This window comes from Cherax quadricarinatus, chromosome 8, assembly GCF_038502225.1.
Source record: "Cherax quadricarinatus isolate ZL_2023a chromosome 8, ASM3850222v1, whole genome shotgun sequence".
NCBI classification, from domain to species: Eukaryota; Metazoa; Arthropoda; class Malacostraca; order Decapoda; family Parastacidae; genus Cherax; species Cherax quadricarinatus.
The window spans coordinates 32,034,504-32,056,797 of NC_091299.1; the positions used below are offsets into that span (position 1 = coordinate 32,034,504).

Consider the following 22,294-nt stretch of genomic DNA (forward strand, 5'->3'; position numbering starts at 1 on the left):
AGCTGCCTCGGACTTTACTCTGTTGACGACTACTCTCTGTGTTCTGTTAGTGAGGAAATTATAGATCCATCGACCGACTTTTCCTGTTATTCCTTTAGCACGCATTTTGTGCGCTATTACGCCATGGTCACACTTGTCGAAGGCTTTTGCAAAGTCTGTATATATTACATCTGCATTCTTTTTGTCTTCTAGTGCATTTAGGACCTTGTCGTAGTGGTCCAATAGTTGAGACAGACAGGAGCGACCTGTTCTAAACCCATGTTGCCCTGGGTTGTGTAACTGATGGGGTAATGGAGGGGTGACAGAAAAAAAGTTATGAATTCTGAAAATCAAGAAAACAATGCGGTACCCTGTATGAGGATTATTGTTAACTTTGTCTTAGTATATAAAGTTGTAAAGTAAACCTATTATAAGTAAGTAATAAAGTTAAACCAAATAACAATAAACATCAAAAACTAATATACAGTATTAGAAAAGAAGAAATATATAGCTAAGTGTGTGGAAACCCAAAAGTATTTTGACAAGTATGATTCAGGACAAAAGTCACTCAGTAGCCCAGATCGACCTGTCCAGTATGCGTCACTCACTACCACCCTCTACCACCATCACAACCACTACCACCCTCTGCCACCATCCCTACCACCCTCTACCACAATCACTACCACCCTCTACCACAATTACTACCACCCTCTACCACCACCACTTTCGTATTTTTATTCAAACTTTTTCTTGAATTCTATCGTGTTTCTTACGCCCTAGGGCTGGCTCTAGAAGCTTTCTTGGGCCCATAGTGGCTTATTTAGCAGTTAGAAGCACTAAAAACACTTAAATAATCCAAAATACAGTTGTCCCTCAATAATCGTCTGGCCTGAAAGTCGTCCATTTCGGAAATAGTCCCGTTATTTCGTCTAAACATTGGCTCGCAAATGGTCCGTTAACTTTCTAATCGTCCTTCATCCGGGACATGCTCCTACGAAATATTTCATAATATTCCATTGATTTTAGTGCTTGCAAGTGCTAAATAAGCTACCATGGCTCCAAAGAAAGCTTCTAGTGCCAGCCCTTTGGTAAAGAATGTGAGAAACATATAATTTATGAAAAAGTTTGTAGAAAAATACAAAGGTGGTGGTGGTAGAGTGGAAGCAGTTGTGATAGTGGTTGATGATGGTAGTGATGGTGGTAGAAGGTAGTAGTAGTGATGGTGGTAACAGTTGTAATACATGTAGTTGCTAAATTAGACACGTGCAACTCTTGGGTATCTTTATTGAGGAAATGTTTTGCCACACAGTGGCTTCATTAGTCCATACAAAGGATAAACTTGAAGAACAGGAGGAGAATGAGGTAATCAGTCCCTCAACCTTGAGTCGATGTGGTCAGTCCATCAATCTTGAATAGAATACGGCATATGAGCGGAGAAGCAGCTTATAAACCGTATGGCAGGAGAGGTGCAGCAGTCGTAGGTGGTGTCACATTTGTCCAGTGTGGAAGTAGGTCGTGCCCAAGGGTTAGGCAAGCGAAGAATTCCCAAGTATTAAGATCCCAAGAAGTTGCAGTGTCTGACAGGATTGTAGATGAATGGTTCAAAGAACCGACACGTTGCTAAATAGAATAGATTGATGGACTGACCACATCAACTCAAGGTTGAGGGACTGATTACCTCATTCTCCTCCTGTTCTTCAAGCTTCTCCTGTGTATGGACTGATGAAGCCACTGTGTGGCAAAACGTTTCCTTAATAAAGATACCCAAGAGTTGCACATGCGTCTAATTTATCAATGTGTCGGTTCTGTGAGCCATTCATCTACAAAATGACCTCTACCCAAAGCTACCCAAGAATTTACTCCCATACCCAATGATACAAATCAAACCCAGCCCCTCCCACTCATATATTTGTCCAATCTCTTCTTAAAGCTACCCAAGGTTCTAGCCTCGATCACCCTACTGGTAAGTGTGTTGTTACATATGAACATAAGAACTTAAGAAAGTAGGAACACTGCAATAAGCCTGTTGGCCCATACTAGGCCGGTCCTTCACAAATCCAACCCACTAACAAAACAAATGCTACCCAAGCAATAAGCTCAGGTGCAAGTCCGACTCAAATCCAACCCCTCTCACTCGTGTATTTATCCAACCTAAATTTGAAACTACCCAATATTTTAGCTTCGATCACCCTACTAGGCAGACCGTTCCACTCATCAACTACCCCTATTACCAATGTTCATTTATACATTTTATTAGTGCTTTACATTTATTTGGCATTTTTTTTCTGCATGTAAATCTATATTTATGCTAGGGAAGTGACCTAGAGTCCTTATGGAGGGGGATTCCCCTTCCAAACAATAACCTCTCTTCCCTCTCTCCTCCTCCCTGTCTTCCATTCATCAACAACAGCCTTCAATAAAAGTAACTGTCATGTTGAATGTTCATTCTTTTGTGCATGTAAATCTATCTTTTAGGTAAAAAAAAAAAATTGTTGTTGATACTTCTGGGTGTCTGGAACGAATTAATTGGATTTACATTATTTCTTATGGGGAAAATTGATTCGAAAATAGTCTATTTTGATAATAGTCCCACTTCCAGGAATGAATTAAGGACGATAATTGAGGGACCACTGTATATTGCAGTTGCGCATGGGATCGACTGCAACAGCTTGTAAACAATGGCACACGGAGTCTTGGAGTGGCTGGGCCCGCTCAGGCCACGCTCCTTGCGCATGGACACATCCTGGATGAACGTCGTTGGTAGAGTTTTTCGCCTTTGGTAGAGACATTTTTTTACACCAAAAAGCGCCGTTAGACGAATTTACCATTACTTAATGCCGCCGTTAGTTGAGGGTCCACTGTATTTCCCAGTCTTGGAATCCTGTTTTTATTTTCTACTGATCGTTCATGATCCCATGCCTTTAATGGATATGTGGGTCAGAAGGGTGCTAACATCAACAGCATTGTTGACAGAAAATTACGGAATTACTCTAGCAAAGTTAGCGGTCTTGGTGATATTTACACAGCAATTTTGCCACTTTGAGCCCTATTTTGGGCCAATTCCATTGTTCCAACCTAACTTGTAGCTATTTTGCTAGTACTCTATTGAGTACAAGAAATCGCCCATTTGCCCATTTCAACTACATAATAAAGTGATCAAAAATTGGTAATTTGGCCAATTTCACACAAAATTCAAGAAAGGCAAATTTCAAAATAGTCCAGAATAAACAATCAGACATTCCTGGCACTAAAATAACATTTTCTCTGTTCATTAGTCATTTCTCCAGGCCTCTCTTAGGCTTGCTTTCCACTGAGTTTTTATTCACAAAAAAAAAAAAAAGATTTACTGGTATGCAGATTACAGCCTCTCCTCATACTCATTTACCGACGACTTGGACTTACGACGGGCTCTCTGACCAGTATGCATACCTAAATAATGTACAGTGGACCCCCAGATTACGTCATCGGGATACGTAATATTCGGAATAAGTAACGTTTTTTCGTCAAAATACAGTGGACCCCCGCCTTACGAACGCATCGCGTTACGTTAAATTTGCCATGCAAAGCATTTGAACGCAAAAATTTTGCCTCGCCTCACGATAAAAAACTCGCCTTACGTGATTTGTCCGGGACGCGTCCCACGTGTGGCCTTGGCGCCAGTGTTTACAAGCCAGCCAGTGCGGTCACATCTACGCATACATTCGGTACATTTCACATTATCCCAGTGTTTTTAGTGCTTGTAACTGCAAAATAAGTCACCATGGACCCCAAGAAAGCTTCTAGTGCCATCCCTTTGGTAAAAAGGGTTAGAATTAGTATGGAATTGAAAAAAGAGATTAAGGAAATGTGTGCAAAGTGGGTTGAACTGCAAACCTTTACAGATGAAAATTGCCCTGACACAGCTACTGCAAGCCATGTTGGCAACCTGTACAATGACAATGTTATGGCCCATTTTAGGAAAGTCTTGAAGGGAAGGTACAGAGCTCTATGGACAGATTTGTTGTGCGACAGAGGTCCAGTGACTCTCAAGCTGGCCCTAGTGGCATTAAAAGAAGGGAAGTAACCCCGGACAAGGACTTGCTACCTGAAGTCTTAATGGAAGGGGATTCCCCTTCTGAACAATAACTTCCACACACTCCCCTCCTCCCATATCATCAATCATCACCAGATCTTCAATAAAGGTAAGTGTCATGTATTCTATTCTTAGTAGAGTAGTAATTGTGCAGGTCTTCTTCAGTTTGTGTGCATTAAAATAAATATTTCGTGGTAAAATTTTTTTTTTTTTTATACTTTGGGGTGTCATAAACACGCTAGATAACAGGGATATCTTGCTACTCCTACTTACACTTTGGTCACACTTCACAGACACGCACATGCATATATATATATATATACATACATCTAGGTTTTTCTCCTTTTTCTAAATAGCTCTTGTTCTTTTTTATTTCTTCTATTGTCCATGGGGAAGTGGAAAAGAATCTTTCCTCCGTAAGCCATGCGTGTCGTATGAGGCGACTAAAATGCCGGGAGCAATGGGCTAGTAACCCCTTCTCCTGTATACATTTACTAAAAAAGAGAAGAAGATTAATACTTGACGTGCTGTTGGAGTGTGAGCAAAGTAACATTTATGAAGGGATTCAGGGAAACCGGCAGGCCGGACTTGAGTCCTGGAGATGGGAAGTACAGTGCCTGCACTCTGAAGGAGGGGTGTTAATGTTGCAGTTTAAAAACTGTAGTGTAAAGCACCCTTCTGGCAAGACAGTGATGGAGTGAATGATGGTGAAAGTTTTTCTTTTTCGGGCCACCCTGCCTTGGTGGGAATCGGCCAGTGTGATAATAAAAAAAAAAAAAATAAAAAAAATAAAATATTTCTTATGGGGAAAATTGATTCGGCTAACGATAATTTTGGCTTACGATGAGCTCTCAGGAATGGATTAATATTGTAAGGTGGGGGTCCACTGTATTGGCTCAGTGATCGTCACTGAACTTGGTATAAATCATTTATCTGGAATGTGTCCGCATGGCCTGAGTCGCCCCAACACTCCATGTATAGCCAGCGTGCCATTGTTTATCAGCCAGTGAGGACGATCCCATGCATTCATGCGATATATTTTGTATTACTCCATTCTTTTTAGTGCTTGCAACTGCTAAATAAGCCACCATGGGCCCAAAGAAAGCTCCTAGTGCCAGCCATCCCTTTGGTATAGGGCTGAGAGAGAGGGGAGAATGTGCTTTTTTCAGTGATTCTGCAATATGTACGATACTAAAGCAGCAGTTGATAAAGGCTATAGCGCCAGCCAGCGATAAAGTGTGGCATTAACAGTGTAGCAAGTAAGTTAAGTGATTAATCGATAGATAAAGGATAGCATGAAACTGACTCCTCCAATGTTGTTGGAGGTATATAGGGCTACTGACTAACACCGCCGCCTCTGCGGCCTCTTACTGCCGCCTGCTTTCAGCGGCCCTTATACGCCCAACAACAAACAACACACCACTCGTGACTTTCTTAATGCCATACTTTATTCATTCTAGAGTATATTTCATGTTTCTATGTTATTATTGTTTGTCATAGTACATGTAGTTGAATTGTGCTAGATAAATAAGCCGTAGTGCTGATATTAGTGTCATATTGAAGGACTATCTTGTCCTGTCTCCCAACACAATTCCTAACATATGCCAGAAACAGACCTCTCTGGAACACACTTTTGAGCGACAGGGGTCCAGTGACTCTCAAGCTGGTCCTAGTGGCATTAGAAAACAAAGAAGGGAAGTAACACAGGATATAGACTTGGTACCTGAAGTCTTATGGAAGGGAATATCCCTTCCAAACAATTGTAAACAACCCTATCATCTCCCCTCCTCCCGTCTTCCATACATCACCACGTCTTCAATAAAGGTAAGTGTGATGTTAATATTGTTTTATTCTTCACGTATCATTGTTTTCTGTGTAGGTAAATGTATATTTCACGTAGAAAACATTTTTTTAAATACTTTTGGGTGTCTGAAATGGATTAATTGGATTTCCATATTTGTTATGGGGAAAATTAATTTGGAATTAGTCAGATTCGGGTTTATTCACTCTCTCTGGAATGGATTAATTATGAAAATTGGGGGTTCAATGTATATTAGAGCTGATTTCCTCTATTCTGTTTATGTATTGCAATATACAGTGGACCCTCGTTTATCGGCTGTTCCTGTTATCGGCCAACTTGGTGATCAGCCAGTTTTTCGGCTTCCAGTGATCAGCTGTTATTTTGGTGATTGGCCGTTTCTGACACTTCTGTCCGCCAGCTCGGGTCGCTTGCATGTCAGTTTGGCTGTGTCTTTTGGTGCGTAAGGAAGCTTTTGCTCATACATCCAAACATTTTGCTTGTTTTCCATTGCTTTTGTGGTTTTTTTTTGCAGTGCAACTGTGAAATAAGTAACCATGGCTCCAAAGAAAGTTCCTAGTAAAGTTCCTGTGGTAAAGAAAGTGAGAAACACCATGGAATTTAAGCATGAAGTGTAGCAGGCATGCAGGGAGTGTAGCAGGCATGCAGGGAGTGTAGCAGGCATGCAGGGAGTGTAGCAGGCATGCAGGGAGTGTAGCAGGCATGCAGGGAGTGTAGCAGGCATGCAGGGAGTGTAGCAGGCATGCAGGGAGTGTAGCAGGCATGCAGGGAGTGTGGCAGGCATGCAGGAAGTGTGGCAGGCATGCAGGAAGTGTGGCAGGCATGCAGGAAGTGTGGCAGGCATGCAGGAAGTGTGGCAGGCATGCAGGAAGTGTGGCAGGCATGCAGGAAGTGTGGCAGGCATGCAGGAAGTGTGGCAGGCATGCAGGAAGTGTGGCAGGCATGCAGGAAGTGTGGCAGGCATACAGGAAGTGTAGCAGGCATGCAGGAAGTGTAGCCGGCATGCAAGAAGTGTAGCAGGCATTCCAGAAGCCAGCATTAGTCTTCAGTAAAGGTATGTAACACTGATTTAATTGTTAAAAAAATTATTTTTTGGTGAATATTTTTGTCTGGAATGGATTAATTGTAATTAATTCATATGGGAAATACGTAATATTGCAGATTTTGGCCAAGCTTCTGGAACGGATTACGGCTGATAACCGAGGGTCCACTGTACAGTTCACTACTGTATAAACATTTAAAAATTTACCATATATATTATAAATGGTGCAGAGGTGACATTAATACAGCCTCTCCTCACATAACGACAGAGTTCCATTCCTAAGACCACATCGTTAAACGAATTCATCACTAAGTGAGGAGCATACTGTAATGGTAGTGGGTTAGTGTCAACTATCTTTGATATTGCACCATTTATAACATTTCTGGTATATTTTTAAATGTTCATACAATAGTGTACTATATATTGAAATACATGTAAACAGAAAAGAGGAAATCAGCTCTAATATACATTATTTAGGTATAAGTACTGGTCAGAGAGCCCATCGTAAGTCCGAGGCATTGGTAAACGAGTACATCACCAAGTGAGGAGAGACTGTACAGTATCAAAGATGGTTAAAACAAACCTACTACCATTATTGTATGCTCCTCACTTAGCAGCGAATTCATTTACCAACATGGTCTTATCAACGGAACTCTGTCTTTAAGCGAGGAGAGGTTGTACTGCATTATTGTAATAAACGTATAAGTAGTATCAGCGCATTCATAGATGTGCTGATAGTATTTATACAATGTGACGTGTATTGGATGGGTGACTTTCTTGGTTTACTCTTGAATATCGGCAAAAATTGAACATTCCGCTACTTTGAGCTCAATTTCAAGCTACTTTGTCCCAAAATCAATCGGACTCATGTCTCTGTGTGTAATATATCTTCCATTTTATCCATTGGGACCAAGAAAATTAGAATACAACTATGAAATCCATATGAAAACACACCACAAAGTCTCCATTTTAAATCAAAAACACGGTTGCAATTTTTTTTTCTTGTTATTCACTGCGTGCTGTGAGATTTTTCTTTTTTTTATGTTGTTCACACTTACTGCATAGACTCATTCTCTCATGCCTAGGCCCAAATTTACCACTCAGAGCTTATCTGAGTGAGCGGAGTTCATGGCATCATACTGCGGGACCTACACTGGATTCAAAACTGTGATATAACGGGACCAACAACGAAAGAGTTGATATTCAAAATGTATGTGGCCAGCAGTGGCCGCATACATTTCTACCCCTAGTATAATCCTGTCAGAGGGTATAATTTTTATTTTGCTTTACTTTTTCAGGAACTTCCAGAGTGGGCATGCCGCTATTGTGGGATCCATGATCCGGCATCTGCCGTCATGTGCAATGTTTGCCACAAGTGGTTCTGTAATGGCCGTGGAAACACCTCTGGCTCGCATATCATCAACCATCTTGTTCGTGCTAAGCACAAGGTATGGCTAGCAACCATTTCTCAAGTCATATTTTTTTCAAATGTGTATACGATTTCTGAAATAAGATTGGGAGATTGCAGTATAACGTCTGTGATTACTTAGAGCAAGTGATTCATTCACTGACAAACTCTTGAAATGTGTCCGTCGTACTAGTACGCAGGTGCTGGTACTGTGTCCAACATACTGGTACACGGGTGCTGCTACTGTGTCCGACTTACTACAGGTCCACATCGCTGTATCTGAAATTCTGAAATTCAAAAAGTTCCGAAAGCCGAAGTTTTTTTTTTTTTTTTTTTTTTAGAGTATGGAGTGACAGCCGTCTCTGTGCTGGGTCGCGCCGCCACTTGGCGGCATTGAGAATCATTTTGAAATTCAAAAATGTCTGAAATTTGAAACGATACAGGCCCCATGGGTTTTGGATAAAGGGATGCGCACCTGTAGTACACAAGTGCTGCTACTGTGTCCGACGTACTAGTATGCAGGTGTTGGTACTGTATCCGATGGCCTAGTAAGCAGGTTGTGAGACCTTTACCCACTCTGCCGGTTGTATCCCAGCAAGTGAGCACATCTCCTGTATTATCCCAGTGCTTAACAGAATAGGGAATAGCATAAGAGGGTACAAAATAAAAATGGGAGCAGTGGCTATAGTTTACCTAATGAAGAGAGGGAATACAATATATTCTTATGGAGAATTACGTAGTATAATAATTGACCTATGAGACTTACTACCAGGGGGAGGTGGGGATGTTATCAGTAACACAGACGTGTACTCGTTCTTAATTTGCCAACCAGCTGACCTGAGCTCCACCCTGCGTGGCCCACTACACACTCAGCTGTCCAGAGCTCCTACTCACCGGCCTAACATAATCAGTAGCTGTTTCCTAGAGCTTATATGGTCCTTAAAGCAACCCCTAAACTCCAGGTTTAGGGGTTGACCCCCCCCCCATGAGGCATACACCACGTGTCAAGACCTGACGCCTACAGTTATCACATCAAGGGTTGACTTCTCGAACGATGAGACCTGAGATGACCGGCGCCAGAGTTCCATATTTCTAACACCTTTCTGCCAGGGCAAGGGCTGTGACAGTTTACACTGGTTGGTGAGGTCAGCCTGTGACCTCAGTGGACCTACATCACATCCCTTTTTTCCCCCCAGTTTAAAATATCTGAGAACTATGACAATTTGTCCTAAGTTATTAGACAATTTTAATCCTAACCCCTTAATTCTATTACAGTACAGTAACAATATATAAAATTACACATCAGCATAATCAATAAACCCTAGCAGTGGAAACGAATAACAATGGCTCTGTTGTGAAATCTTATCACCATTTCCCCTTCAAACTTAGTACAGTGGACCTTCGAATTTAGTAGTGCCATTTCTGTATGCAAAACTATTTTTATTATCTATAAAATGTATTTTTTGTTAATATTTCCCATAGGAAATAATGTAAATCCAATTAAACCATTCCAGACACCCAAAAATATTAACAGAAAATACATTTTATAGATAAAAATAGTTTTGCATATAGAAATGGCACTACTAAATTCGAGGGTCCACTGTATCTGGCTCCAGTACCTTCCTGTACATTACTAGAAATAAACTAGCTCCTGTAGTCACCCTCGCTAATTAACCATTAACCCTTTGACTGTCGCGGCCGTATATATACGTTTGCGAGGTACCGTGTTTGACGTATATATACTCATAAATTCTAGCGGCTTCAAATCAGGCAGGAGAAAGCTAGTAGGCCCACATGTGAGAGAATGGGTCTGTGTGGTCAGTGTGCACCACATAAAAAAAATCCTGGAGCACGCAGTGCATAATGAGAAAAAAAAAACTCCGACCGTTTTTTTTAATTAAAATGCCGACTTTGTGGTCTATTTTCGTATAGTATTTGTGGTTGTATTCTCGTTTTCTTGGTCTCATTTGATAGAATGGAAACTATATTATAGAAATGGAGGTGATTTTGATTAATTTTACTATAAAAAGAACCTGAAAATGGAGCACAAAGTACAGGAAATGTTTGATTTTTGCCGATGTTCAAAAGTGAACAAATGATGTCATTGTCCAATAAATGTCCAACTAGCCATTCTAATACGCAGTCATGAATGGGTTGATGTAATTTTTACAATTATTACAGTATTGCAGTAGTCTGCATAACAGTAAATCTTCTATTTTTTGTTTGAATAAAATTTCAAAATAAAAAGCAAGAGTAATATCACAGGGACCTGGAGACATGACTGATGAACAAAGAAAATGTTATTTTAGAGCCAGGAATGTCTGCATTGTTCATTCTGGACCTTATTTTGAAATTGTCGTATTTTTTAATTTTCGTGAAATTCGCCAAATTGCAAATTTCTGACCATGTTATTGGGTAGTTGAAATCGGTAAATGGGCAGTTTCTTGTACTCAATCGATAGAAAAAATCGAGTTCTGAAGAAATAGTTATGAGTTTGGTTGACTGGAATAACGGAATTAGCCGAAAATAGGGCTCAAAGTGGGCGAAATTGCCGATTTTTAAATATCGCCGAAGTCGCTAACTTCGCGAGAGCGTAATTCCGTCAGTTTTCCACCAAATTTCGTTTTTTTGGTGTCTTTACAATCGGGAAAAGAATCTCTATCATTTCATAAGAAAAAATAATTTTTTTTTTTTTCGAATATTTTGCGACACCAGAAGCAACTTCAGGATTTGGCCCTTCGACAGTCAAAGGGTTAAGCCAAACCTCTTAAGGTTTTTCAGGTGTGAAAAATAGCTCAAGCAGGTATTATTCCTTCAAGTACTTGCAACTGAACCAATGCATGGCCACAAGGTTGCATTTTTCTTGCACCCTTCTGCAACCATTCGCGACAAGGCAGGAATCGCAACCAGGACTCATCATTATCCTATTTCTCGGAACTACAAAAGCCTCCCATTCCTCACATTAGGCAAATCCTCTTCTGACAGCGAGGCGATTGGTGTTTGCAGTTCTCCACCTGAAAAGGAAATGCATCCTATCTCTACGGTGATCCCTCCCAGCAAGGAGCTAGCTCAAATAATATAAAACACATGTATGTCCCAACAGTTGACATAAAATAGATAATCCCGACAGTAGAGATACCATACGTAAAAGAAGTAACCAGACTGTTCAGTTTTCCCCCAGCTTCATTGGCTAGTAGTAAAGGTCATGATTGACTTGACTGGGGGGCAGGCTATTGACCCAGAGGAAAGCTCTCTACAAATCATTGGGCAAGGGGGGTAGAAATATGAAGCCATGACTCGATCCATGACAGCACTTTTCCCCCAATGCCATGAGCAGCCACTTCAACAGTCTCTGATGTGGTACTCTATCAAAAACCTCACTAAAATCTAAATAAACAATATCGAATTCTTTATCCTGATCAACGGCCTCAGAAGCTTTGCTGAAGGAGGTTAATAAATTAGTTAGGCAGGAATGGCCCCTGGTGAATCCATGTTGAGTATCATTAATCAAATTATGCCTACCGAGATGGCTTCTTATATTATCAGCTATAATTGACTCTAGTAATTTGCCTACAATTGAGGTTAGACTTACTGGGCGGTAATTTGACGGCAACAACTTGTCCCCTGCTTTAAAAATAGGAATTACCTTAGCCATCTTCCACATATCAGGCACTACACCTGTTTGAATAGATAAATTAAAAATAGTTAAAGGTTCACAGAGTTCCATTTTGCATTCCTTAAGGACCCTTGAAAAAAATTCATCAGGACCAGGAGATTTATTTTGCTTCAAACGGTCTATTTGTTTGATAGCCATTTCGCTAGTGACTGTGATATTACATAATTTATCCTCTTCAGACTCGCTAAAAAACCTAATTATTGGGATGTTATTAGTGTCTTCCTGAGTAAAAACAGATAAAATAATTATTAAAAATAGAGCACATTTCATTCTCTTTGTCGGTAAGAACTCCATAGTCATTTTTAAGAGGACCTATCTTATCTCTAACGTTTGTTCTATACACCTGGAAAAAACTTTTAGGGTTAGATTTCAAATCCCTAGCAACTTTAATTTCATAGTCCCGTTCAGCTTTTCCTATCCCCTTTTTAACGTCCCTCTTAATGTCAATATACTGATTCATAAGAAGACCCTCACCTCATTTGATATGCCTATAAATGCCTTTCTTCTGCCCTAAAACATATTTGAGCCTATTATTCATCCGTTTTGGGTCATTTCTATTCGATCTAATTTCTTTATGTGGGATAAATGTTCTTTGGGCAGCATGTATAGTGTTCAGAAAACTCTCATATTGATAGCTCTCTTCGTTACCCCACTCCACAGATGACAAGTGTTCTCTAAGCCCATTGTAATCTGCTAAGCGAAAATCTGGGACCGTTACTGAGTTATCCCTACTATCATACTTCCATTCGATGCTAAAGGTAACTGATTTATGATCACTTGCATCGAGTTCCTCTGTAATTTCTAAATTAACAAGGGTTTCCTTTTTTGCCAGAACCAAATAAAACAGGTTATTTCCCCCATGTAGGTTCTGTCACAAACTGCTTCAAAAAACAATCCTGAACTACTTCTAAGAAATTGTTCGATTCTAAATTCCCAGTTAAGAAATTGCAATCAATCTGACTAAAGTTGAAGTCCCCTAGAATTACTATGTAGAAGAGAGAATGTAGTCACTGAGAGGTCACGTCCCTCTCAGATCAAACGATTCTCACTTGAAAAAGTTGTCCAAGGTGCTTTCTCTTCTGTACCAAGACGCCTTTGTGTTGCAGTGTCTGACACTTGAGTATCAAAATGGTATACAATACCAACAGGTTGGTAGGTAAAACACATGGGCAACAGTTAGCTAACTTTATTTCGAAACATTTTGCCTAACTGCCTACCTGTCGGTATTATATACTTCGTACCATTTTGATATTCACTCTGTCAGACATTGCAACCCATAGGCATCTTGATACAGAAGAGAAAACACCTTGGATAACTTTTTCAAGTGAGAATCGTTTGATCTGAGAGGGATGTGGCTACATTCTCTCTCCTACCAGCCTGCACTTTCTTTTTTCAACACACTGGATGTATCCCACCAAGGCAGGGTGGCCCAAAAGGAAAAATGAAAGTTTCTCCTTTTACATTTAGTAATATATACAGGAGAAGAGGTTACTAGCCCCTTGCTCCCGGCATTTTAGTCGCCTCTTACAACACGCATGGCTTACGGAGGAAGAATTCTGTTCCACTTCCCCATGGAGATAAGACAAAATAAGCAAGAACTAGAAAGAAAATAGAAGAAAACCCAGAGGGGGTGTATATATACTTGTTTCGGTGGGGGGAAATAAATGGGATTAAATATGGAGTATCTGAGAGAGTTAGAGCTAAGGAAGGGGTAGCAATAATGTTGAAGGATCAGTTATGGAAGGAGAAAAGAGAATATGAATGTGTATATTTAAGGATTATGTGGATTAAAGTAAAGGTTGGATGCAAAAAGTGGGTCATAATAATCGTGTAGACACCTGGAGAAGAGAGGAATGTAGAGGAGAGAGAGAGATTTTGGGAGATGTTAAGTGAATGTATAGGAACCTTTGAACCAAGTGAGAGAGTAATTGTGGTAGGGGACCTGAATGCTAAAGTAGGAGAAACTTTTAAGAGAGGGTGTGGTAGGTAAGTTTGGGGTGCCAGGTGTAAATGATAATGGGAGCCCTTTGATTGAACTTTGTATAGAAAGGGGTTTAGTTATAGGTAATACATATTTTGAGAAAAAGAGGATAAATAAGTATACAAGATATGATGTAGGGTGAAATGACAGTAGTTTGTTGGATTATGTATTGGTAGATACGACTGTTGAGTAGACTTCAGGATGTACATGTTTATAGAGGGGCCACAGATATATCAGATCACTTTTTAGTTGTAGCTATACTGAGAGTAAAAGGTAGATAGGATACAAGGGGAATAGAAGCATCAGGGAAAAGAGAGGTGAAGGTTTATGAACTAAAAGAGGGGGCAGTTAGGGTAAGATATAAACAGCTATTGGAGGATAGATGGGCTAATGAGAGCATAGGCAATGGGGTCGAAGAGGTATGGGGTAGGTTTAAAAATGTAGTGTTAGAGTGTTCAGCAGAAGTTTGTGGTTACAGGAAAGTGGGTGTGGGAGGGAAGAGGAGCAATTGGTGGAATGATGATGTAAAGAGAGTAGTAAGGGAGAAAAAGTTAGCATATGAGAAGTTTTTACAAAGTAGAAATGATGCAAGGAGGGAAGAGTATATGGAGAAAAAGAGAGGGGTTAAGAGAGTGGTGAAACAATGTAAAAAGAGAGCAAATGAGAGAGTGGGTGAGATGTTATCAACAAATTTTGTTGAAAATAAGAAAAAAATTTGGAGTGAGATAAACAAGTTAAGGAAGCCTAGAGAACAAATGGATTTGTCAGTTAAAAATAGGAGAGGAGAGTTATTAAATGGAGAGTTAGATGTATTGGGAAGATGGAGGGAATATTTTGAGGAATTGTTAAATGTTGATGAAGATAGGGAAGCTGTGATTTCATGTATAGGGCAAGGAGGAATAACATCTTGTAGGAGTGAGGAAGAGCCAGTTGTGAGTGTGGGGGAAGTTCGTGAGGCAGTAGGTAAAATGAAAGGGAGTAAGGCAGCCGGGATTTATGGGATAAAGATAGAAATGTTAAAAGCAGGTGGGGATATAGTTTTGGAGTGGTTGGTGTTATTATTTAGTAAATGTATGGAAGAGGGTAAGGTACCTAGGGATTGGCAGAGAGCATGCATAGTTCCTTTGTATAGAGGCAAAGGGGACAAAAGAGAGTGCAAAAATTACAGGGGGATAAGTCTGTTGAGTATACCTGGTAAAGTGTTTGGTAGTTATTATTGAAAGAATTAAGAGTAAGACGGAGAATAGGATAGCAGATGAACAAGGAGGCTTTAGGAAAGGTAGGGGGTGTGTGGACCAGGTGTTTACAGTGAAATATATAAGTGAACAGTATTTAGATAAGGCTAAAGAGGTTTTTGTGGCATTTATGGATTTGGAAAAGGCATATGACAGGGTGGATAGGGGGGCAGTGTGGCAGATGTTGCAGGTGTATGGTATAGGAGGTAGATTACTGAAAGCAGTGAAGAGTTTTTACGAGGATAGTGAGGCTCAAGTTAGAGTATGTAGGAAAGAGAGAGATTATTTCCCAGTAAATGTAGGCCTTAGACAAGGGATGTGTGATGTCACCGTGGTTGTTTAATATATTTATAGATGGGGTTGTAAGAGAAGTAAATGCGAGGGTCTTGGCAAGAGGCGTGGAGTTAAAAGATAAAGAATTGCACATAAAGTGGGAGTTGTCACAATTGCTCTTTGCTGATGACACTGTGCTCTTGGGAGATTCTGAAGAGAAGTTGCAGAGGTTGGTGGATGAATTTGGTAGGGTATGTAAAAGAAGAAAATTAAAAGTGAATACAGGAAAGAGTATGGTTATGAGGATAAAAAGATTAGGTGATGAAAGATTGGATATCAGATTGGAGGGAGAGAGTATGGAGGAGGTGAATGTATTCAGATATTTGGGAGTGGACGTGTCAGCGGATGGATCTATGAAAGATGAGGTGAATCATAGAATTGATGAGGGAAAAAGGGTGAGCGGTGCACTTAGGAGTCTGTGGAGACAAAGAACTTTGTCCTTGGAGGCAAAGAGGGGAATGTATGAGAGTATAGTTTTACCAATGCTCTTATATGGGTGTGAAGCATGGGTGATGAATGTTGCAGCAAGGAGATGGCTGGGGGCAGTGGAGATGTCATGTCTGAGGGCAATGTGTGGTGTGAATATAATGCAGAGAATTCGTAGTTTGGAAGTTAGGAGGAGGTGCAGGATTGCCAAAACTTTTGTCCAGAGGGCTGAGGAAGGGTTGTTGAGGTGGTTGTTGAAGGGATTCAGGGAAACCAGCAGGCCGGACTTGAGTCCTGGAGATGGGAAGTACAGTGCCTGCACTCTGAAGGAGGGATGTTAATGTTGCAGTTTAAAAACTGTAGTGTAAAGCACCCTTTTGGCAAAACAGTTATGGAGTGAATGATGGTGAAAGTTTTTCTTTTTCAGGCCACCCTGCCTTGGTGGGAATCAGCCAGTGTGATAATAAAATAAAAAATAAAATATGTATGTGTACTGTGACCTAAGTGTAAGTAGAAGTAGCAAGATGTACCTAAAATCTTGCATGTTTATGAGACAGGAAAAAGACAACAGCAATCCTACCATCATGTAAAACAAGTACGGGCTTTCATTTTACACTCACTTGGCAGGATGGTAGTACCTCCCTGGGCGGTTGCTGTTTACCAACCTACCAGCCTGCACCTCTTCTTTTATTTATTTATTTATTAATTTGAACATGATACATAGAAGTACAAGGAAATACAGTGGTTAAGTGTAACATGCCAAAGCCCCTTGTATGCAGAGCATTATGGGCAGGCTTAAAATTAACTGAAGATTAACTAAGCAATTATATATTCAATGGTAAACATTGTTGTAAACAGTTAACAATTAAGCACAAATGAGTATTTCAAAGACAGGTCATGTGGTCATTTACTGTGTTGCTGTTCATTCAGTAGAATGGAGTATTCTGTTAGTTAATGTAATTAAAAATAACAAAGTTTGATTGGGTCAAAGGTTAAACATTTATGAGATACAATTATTCAGTATTTATTTGGTTGTGGGTGAGTAAGTGATTTTTGAGAAAAGACTTGAATTTATAAACAGACTGTTTCTTTTATATTCACAGGTAGTGAATTCCAGATTTTTGGGCCTTTTATGTGCATTGAGTTTTTGCATAGTGTGAGATGGACACGGGGAATATCAAAGAGTGATCTGTGCCTTGTGTTATGGTCATGTGTTCTGTTGAGGTTGGTAAGGAGATGTTTGAGGGGAGGGTTTATATCCGAGTAAGTGTTCGATGCATGTAGTAGGTACAATAATAAGTATGGATGTTTTGTATGGTGAGTAGGTTTAAAGTTTTCAGTATTGGTGGAGTGTGCTGCCTGTAGTGGGAATTTATCATTCTGACTGCAGTCTTTTGTTGGGTAATTAATGGTCTGAGATGGTTTATTGTTGTTGAGCCCCATGGACAAATTCCATAGGAGAAATAGGGGTAAATAAGTGTGTGCACATAAATGGGGTTAAATCTGAGTGCGGATCTGTAACAAGTGGCATTCTGCAGGGATCAATTTTAGGCCCATTGTTGTTTATAATATATATAAATGACCTTGATGAGGGAATTACTAGTGACATAAGCAAATTTGCTGATGACACAATAGGGAGGATAATCGATTCAGACGTTGATGTCTCGGAACTTCAGGAGGATTTAGACACTCAATTCGTGGTCAGAAAAGTGGCAGATGCAGTTCATTTTAGATAAATGTAACGTTCTAAAGCTCGGAAATGTTCATAACCCTAGCACCTACCAGCTTAATAATGTTGAACTTAGCCGTATAGAATGCGAAAAGGATTTGAGGGTTATGGTAAGCAGCAACCTTAAACCAAGACATCAGTGCCTAAGTGTGCATAATAAGGCAAATAAATTGCTGGGATTTATATCAAGAAGTGTAAGCAACAGAAGTCCAGCGGTTATACTTCAGCTTTATACGTCATTAGTAAGGCCTTACCTAGATTATGCAGGTTAGTTCTGGTCTCCATTTTACAGAACGGATATAAATTCGTTAGAAAACATTCAGCGACGAATGACAAAATTAGTTCATTGCATTAGAAATCTTTCGTATGAAGAGAGATTGAATTCCCTTAAATTACACACACTTGTCAGACAAAGAATGAGGGGAGACATGATCAAAGTGTACAAGTGGAAGATGGGTATTAATAAAAGGGATATTATTAAGGTCTTGACGATATCTCTCCAGAGAGAACCCGAAATAAAGGATTCAAATTAGACAAGTTTAGATTTAGAAAGGATATAGGAAAGTATAGGTTTGGAAATAGGGTAGTTGATGAGTGGAACAGTCTGCCTAGTAGGGTTATTGAGGCTAAGACCTTGGGTAGTTTCAAATTTAGGTTGGATAAATACATGAGTGAGAGGGGTTGGATTTGAGTGGAACTTGCATATGAGTTAATAGAATTATCAAAGCTTGTTCCTTGGGTAGAATTGAAAATTGGGTTGGGCAAATATTCTGTTAGTGGGATGGATTGTGAAGGACCTGCCTAGTATGGGCTAACAGGCCTCCTGCAGTGCTCCTCCTTTCTTATGTTCTTATGTTTAAAAATTGACTCAGCATACGAACAAATTGGGATACGAACAAGGTCACGGAACGTTAAATTGTAAGCCGAGGTTCCACTGTATAACCTAGTACAATCAATCAGTAGGGCATTTCCATGTTTTGAGGAGTATTACATTCCAAAACAGCTGGAATGTCATAAGTATCCCTGTACATATCCTTAGATGACCAGAATACTAAAAAAAAAAAAAAATTAATAAACTGTTATACCATACATATTCTGCTCATACAGTATACTGATTATTGCAAGTGAATCAGTGTTTAAAGTGCTAAAACACCTTGAAATGCTTCTGATATTATGGTGGAAAAAAAAAAAAGGCTCTGTTGATTTGTAAGAAAAAATATTTACTGAAAATTCTTCTCCCCCCCCCCTACACAGGAACTTTTTTTTACAGGGTCTCTCACAGTTAAACGGTTAATATAAAGCACGAGACATAAACAGAGAATTTGAATAATAAGAAGAAAAATGGACTGTGGAGCTTGGAAAAAAATGTGGCAGTGTGTGTAGCCATGCTTTTCCTTGTCAGGAAGACTAACAGATAAGATGGGGTGTCTCCTTCCTCTTTACAGTAGGGAATGTCGCCCTGTTCACCTCTGAAAGTGAATATAAAATGAAAAGTGTAACTGTACAGCTGAGGGTAGAAAATTATATTTAAGATCACCAAAATTACAAGAGTATAAAAAACATTAAGTCATTCAGTATGTGTAAACTAAAGTGAAAGGTTATTGAAGTGTGTGTAGGTAATATATATTATGACACACTTCAATAATTGGTGCATAAATTTACTTAAGTAATATTATACATTTTTTTTTTTTTTTTTAAGAAGTCACCTGTCTCCCACCAAAGCAGGGTGACCCAAAGAAAGGAAATCCCCAAAAAGAAAATGCTTTCATCATCATTCAACACTTTCACCTCACACATAATCACTGTTTTTGCAGAGGTGCTCAGAATACAACAGTTTAGAAGCGTATACGTATAAAGATACACAACATATCCCTCCAAACTGCCAATATCCCAAACCCTCCTTTAGAGTGCAGTCATTGTACTTCCCATTTCCAGGACTCAAATCCAGCTATATAAAAATAACCGGTTTCCCTGAATCCCTTCACTAAATATTACCCTGCTCACACACTAGCAGCTTGTTAGGTCCCAAATACCATTCGTCTCCATTCACTCCTATCTAACGCGCTCATGCACGCTTGCTGGAAGTCCAGGCCCCTCGCCCACAAAACCTCCTTTGCCCCCTCCCTCCAACCTTTTCGAGGACAACCCCTACCCCGCCTTCCTTCCCCTGCAGATTTACACGCTCTCAATGTCATTCTACTTTGATCAATTCTCTCTAAATGACCAAACCACCTCAACAATCCCTCTTCAGCCCTCTGACTAATACTTTTATTAACTCCACACCTCCTAATTTCCACACTCCGAATTTTCTGCATAATATTTACACCACACATTGCCCTTAGACAGGACATCTCCACTGTCTCCAACTGTCTCCTCGCTGCAGAATTTACAACCCAAGCTTCACACCTATACAAGAGTGTTGGTACCACTATACTTACAAACATTCCCTTCTTTTGTTTAATAAGTTTAATTGGTGATGCTGCAAGCGGGTGGTTAATGATGAACGTCTTCGGAGGCTTCTTACTTTATTGTTATGTCGTGGTGGGTACACAGGCTTGTGTGTTTGTGCTCATGGCCCGGGAGGGCCATGCCACGAGAGAGGACACTTCTTGACTGAGTGAAGAGTGACGCCAGAGTGAGAGTGAGGCAAGGGCAGGCAGGCTGGCGTACCCACCGAGAGGCCTGGCTACAGAGGGCAGCATCTTAGTGGCGCGAAATACAGTGGACCCCTGCATACCGTCGGCATCACATAACGTACAATCCGCATACCGCTCGCTTTTATCGCAAAAATTTTGCCTCGCATACCGCTCAAAAACCCGCTCACCGCTCTTCGTTCGAGACGCGTCCAATGTGCGCCCTTAGCCAGCCTCACATGTGCCGCCGGTGGCATTGTTTACCAGCCAGCCTCCGCGGTAACATCCAAGCATACAATCGGAACATTTCGTATTATTACAGTGTTTTTGGTGATTTTATCTGCAAAATAAGTGACCATGGGCCCCAAGAAAGCTTCTAGTGCCAACCCTACAGCAATAAGGGTGAGAATTACTATAGAGATGAAGAAGGAGATCATTGATAAGTATGAAAGTGGAGTGCGTGTCGCCGACCTGGCCAGGTTGTACAAGAAACCCAAATCAACCATCGCTACTATTGTGGGCAACAGAAAGGCAATCAAGGAAGCTGTTCTTGCCAAAGATTTAACTGTGTTTTCGAAACAGAGATCGCAAGTGATGGAAGATGTTGAGAGACTTATTGGTGTGGATAAATGAAAAACAGCTAGCAGGAGATAGCGTCTCTCAAGCGATCGTAAGCGAAAAGGCTAGGAAGTTGCACGAGGATTTAATTAAAAAAATGCCTGCAACTAGTGATGATGTGAGTGAATTTAAGGCCAGCAAAGGTTGGTTTGAGAGATTTAAGAAGCGTAGTGGCATACATAGTGTGATAAGGCATGGTGAGGCTGCCAGTTCGGACCACAAAGCAGCTGAAAAATATGTGCAGGAATTCAAGGAGTACATAGACAGTGAAGGACTGAAACCTGAACAAGTGTTTAATTGTGATGAAACAGGCCTGTTTTGGAAGAAAATGCCAAGCAGGACCTACATTACTCAGGAGGAAAAGGCACTCCCAGGACATAAGCCTATGAAAGACAGGCTTACTTTGTTGATGTGTTCCAATGCTACTGGTGATTGCAAAGTGAAGCCTTTATTAGTGTATCACTCTGAAACTCCCAGACCGTTCAGGCAAAAGAATGTCCTCAAGGAGAATTTGTGTGTGCTGTGGAGGGCAAACAGTAAGGCATGGGTCACTAGGGACTTTTTCTATGACTGGTTACACCATGCATTTGCCCCCAATGTGAAAGATTACCTAACTGAAAAGAAATTAGAACTTAAGTGCCTCCTGGTGTTAGACAATGCCCCTGGTCATCCTACAGACGTGGCAGAGCGACTTTATGGGGACATGAAATTCATTAAGGTGAAGTTTTTGCCTCCTAATACCACTCCTCTCCTGCAGCCCATGGACCAGCAGGTTATTGCAAACTTCAAAAAACTGTACACAAAAGCTCTGTTTGAAAGGTGCTTTGTAGTGACCTCAGAAACTCAACTGACTCTTAAGAGAGTTTTGGAGAGAGCACTTTAATATCCTCGATTGTGTAAACCTTATAGGTAAGGCTTGGGAGGGAGTGACTAAGAAGACCTTGAACTCTGCTTGGAAGAAACTGTGGCCAGAATGTGTAGACAAAAGGGATTTTGAAGGGTTTGAGGCTAACCCTGAGAGGATTATGTCAGTTGAGGAATTCATTGTGGCATTGGGAAAGTCCTTGGGGTTGGAGGTTAGTGGGGAGGATGTGGAAGAGTTGGTGGAGGAGGACAATGAAGAACTAACCACTGATGAGCTGATAGATCAACTTCAACAGCAAGAGGCCAGACCTGAGGAAACTGGTTCAGAGGAGGGGAGAGAGAAATTGAAGAAGTTGCCTACTACAAAGATTAAGGAAATCTGTGCAAAGTGGCTTGAAGTGCAAACCTTCATGGATGAAAATCACCCTCACACAGCTATTGCAAGCCGTGTTGGCAACCTGTACACTGACAATGTTGTG

General features: G+C 40.5%; 1 protein-coding gene across 2 annotated transcripts in view; it reads left to right on the forward strand.

Annotated features, from left to right (window-relative positions):
• The window catches only part of Upf1 (Upf1 RNA helicase), a 168,429-nt gene that overhangs the window by 10,747 nt on the left and 135,388 nt on the right, over positions 1 to 22,294 (forward strand). For both annotated transcript variants that reach the window (XM_070083022.1, XM_053772040.2), the window contains exon 3: positions 8,211 to 8,360. In XM_070083022.1, the coding sequence (XP_069939123.1) occupies positions 8,211 to 8,360 (150 nt within the window). The remainder of the gene's footprint in view (positions 1 to 8,210; positions 8,361 to 22,294) is intronic.